The sequence below is a fragment of the Otolemur garnettii genome, unplaced genomic scaffold (assembly GCF_000181295.1).
Source record: "Otolemur garnettii isolate 467f Iridium unplaced genomic scaffold, OtoGar3 scaffold00027, whole genome shotgun sequence".
NCBI classification, from domain to species: Eukaryota; Metazoa; Chordata; class Mammalia; order Primates; family Galagidae; genus Otolemur; species Otolemur garnettii.
The window spans coordinates 17282647-17283951 of NW_003852422.1; the positions used below are offsets into that span (position 1 = coordinate 17282647).

The following is a 1305-nucleotide window of genomic DNA, read 5'->3' on the forward strand; positions in this document are numbered from 1 at the left end:
AAGACCCCTGAGAGTCTCACATGACTATGTAATACTCCTAATAACTTACTCATTTTAAGAGTTTTTTGTTTTTTGTTTTTTTTTTGAGACAGTCTCAGTATGTCACCCTCGGTGCAGTGCTGTAGCGTCACAGCTCACAGAAACCTTAAACTCTTGGGCTTAAGCAATTCTCTTGCCTCAGCCACCCAAGTAGTTGCTTAAAAGTAAATTTTAATACTTTTCCAAAACTTATATGCTTAATCCCCAAGTGAATCTATTAATATATTTTTATCTAATAGCAATTCCTAAAATAGTATAATGAAATGAGTTAGAATTAACTCATCAACTTGTATGAGAACATTTCTCCCCCAAGAATCTGCAAAATGTCAATCTTGAGTTGATCACCCAAGAAACTGCAGCAAACTGGTCAACATAAGGAACTAGATCTGCTGTCCTGATATGTACATGTGGCGAATGTCCAGTCTGTGAAAGTTAGGTCAACTTAGGGAGGTGGTCAACTATGGAGGTTCTATATTATATATTTTCCCAGGAGGTTAAAAATAGCTTCCTTTTCTATTTTTTGATATTCTTAATTTATTTTCTTTCCATAAGTAGCAGCTTCTCTCTGAATTAAATGTTACATAAGTGTGGACTAGAGCAATGAGATTGACCTCTACACACAGAAAAAGTTGCAGGGTTGATCACCTCGTTCAGTTTTTGCCTTCCTAAAACTTAACAGCAAGTTGCAACTCTTGTGAGATATAAACTGTAACACATCTTCAGGTTCATTGACATGATGGACAACACACCCCTCTGATTTTGTTTCCTCCTTAAGGATGTGAGTGACAAACTGAGCCTCCGATTCCCAGGGTTGTACGTGGTGGGACAAAAAGACTTACTCTTCAACTATAGGAGATTCTTCGTAAGCTTGCTGCATGGCATCTTGACGTCAATGGTCCTCTTCTTCATTCCTCTTGGAGCTTATCTGCAAACCGTGGGGCAGGACGGAGAGGCACCTTCTGACTACCAGTCTTTTGCAGTCACCATTGCCTCTGCTCTTGTAATAACAGTCAATTTCCAGGTATGTGGCTTTCAGCGACTGTGTATGGTGTCCGTCCGCACCTGTGCTTTTGTACATAGGCTGGCATGCACACCCACCTGACTCCCAATGCTGCTCGGCCACTTTGCAAAGTATGAGCACACTTTTCACATTTTACACCAAGCACGTTTCCTATTTCTTGCCCGAGTCAAGGATGGTTTGGTTTCTGGCTGTGTATAGTATTCAAGTCAAATCATGCTTAAATCACTGTTGCTATTTTCAGAATT

General features: G+C 40.1%; 1 protein-coding gene across 1 annotated transcript in view; it reads left to right on the top strand.

The window, feature by feature from the left end:
- The window catches only part of ATP8B1 (ATPase phospholipid transporting 8B1), a 142768-nt gene that overhangs the window by 135655 nt on the left and 5808 nt on the right, over positions 1-1305 (top strand). The window contains exon 25 of the mRNA XM_023512364.1: positions 815-1060. Within this exon, the coding sequence (XP_023368132.1) occupies positions 815-1060 (246 nt within the window). The remainder of the gene's footprint in view (positions 1-814; positions 1061-1305) is intronic.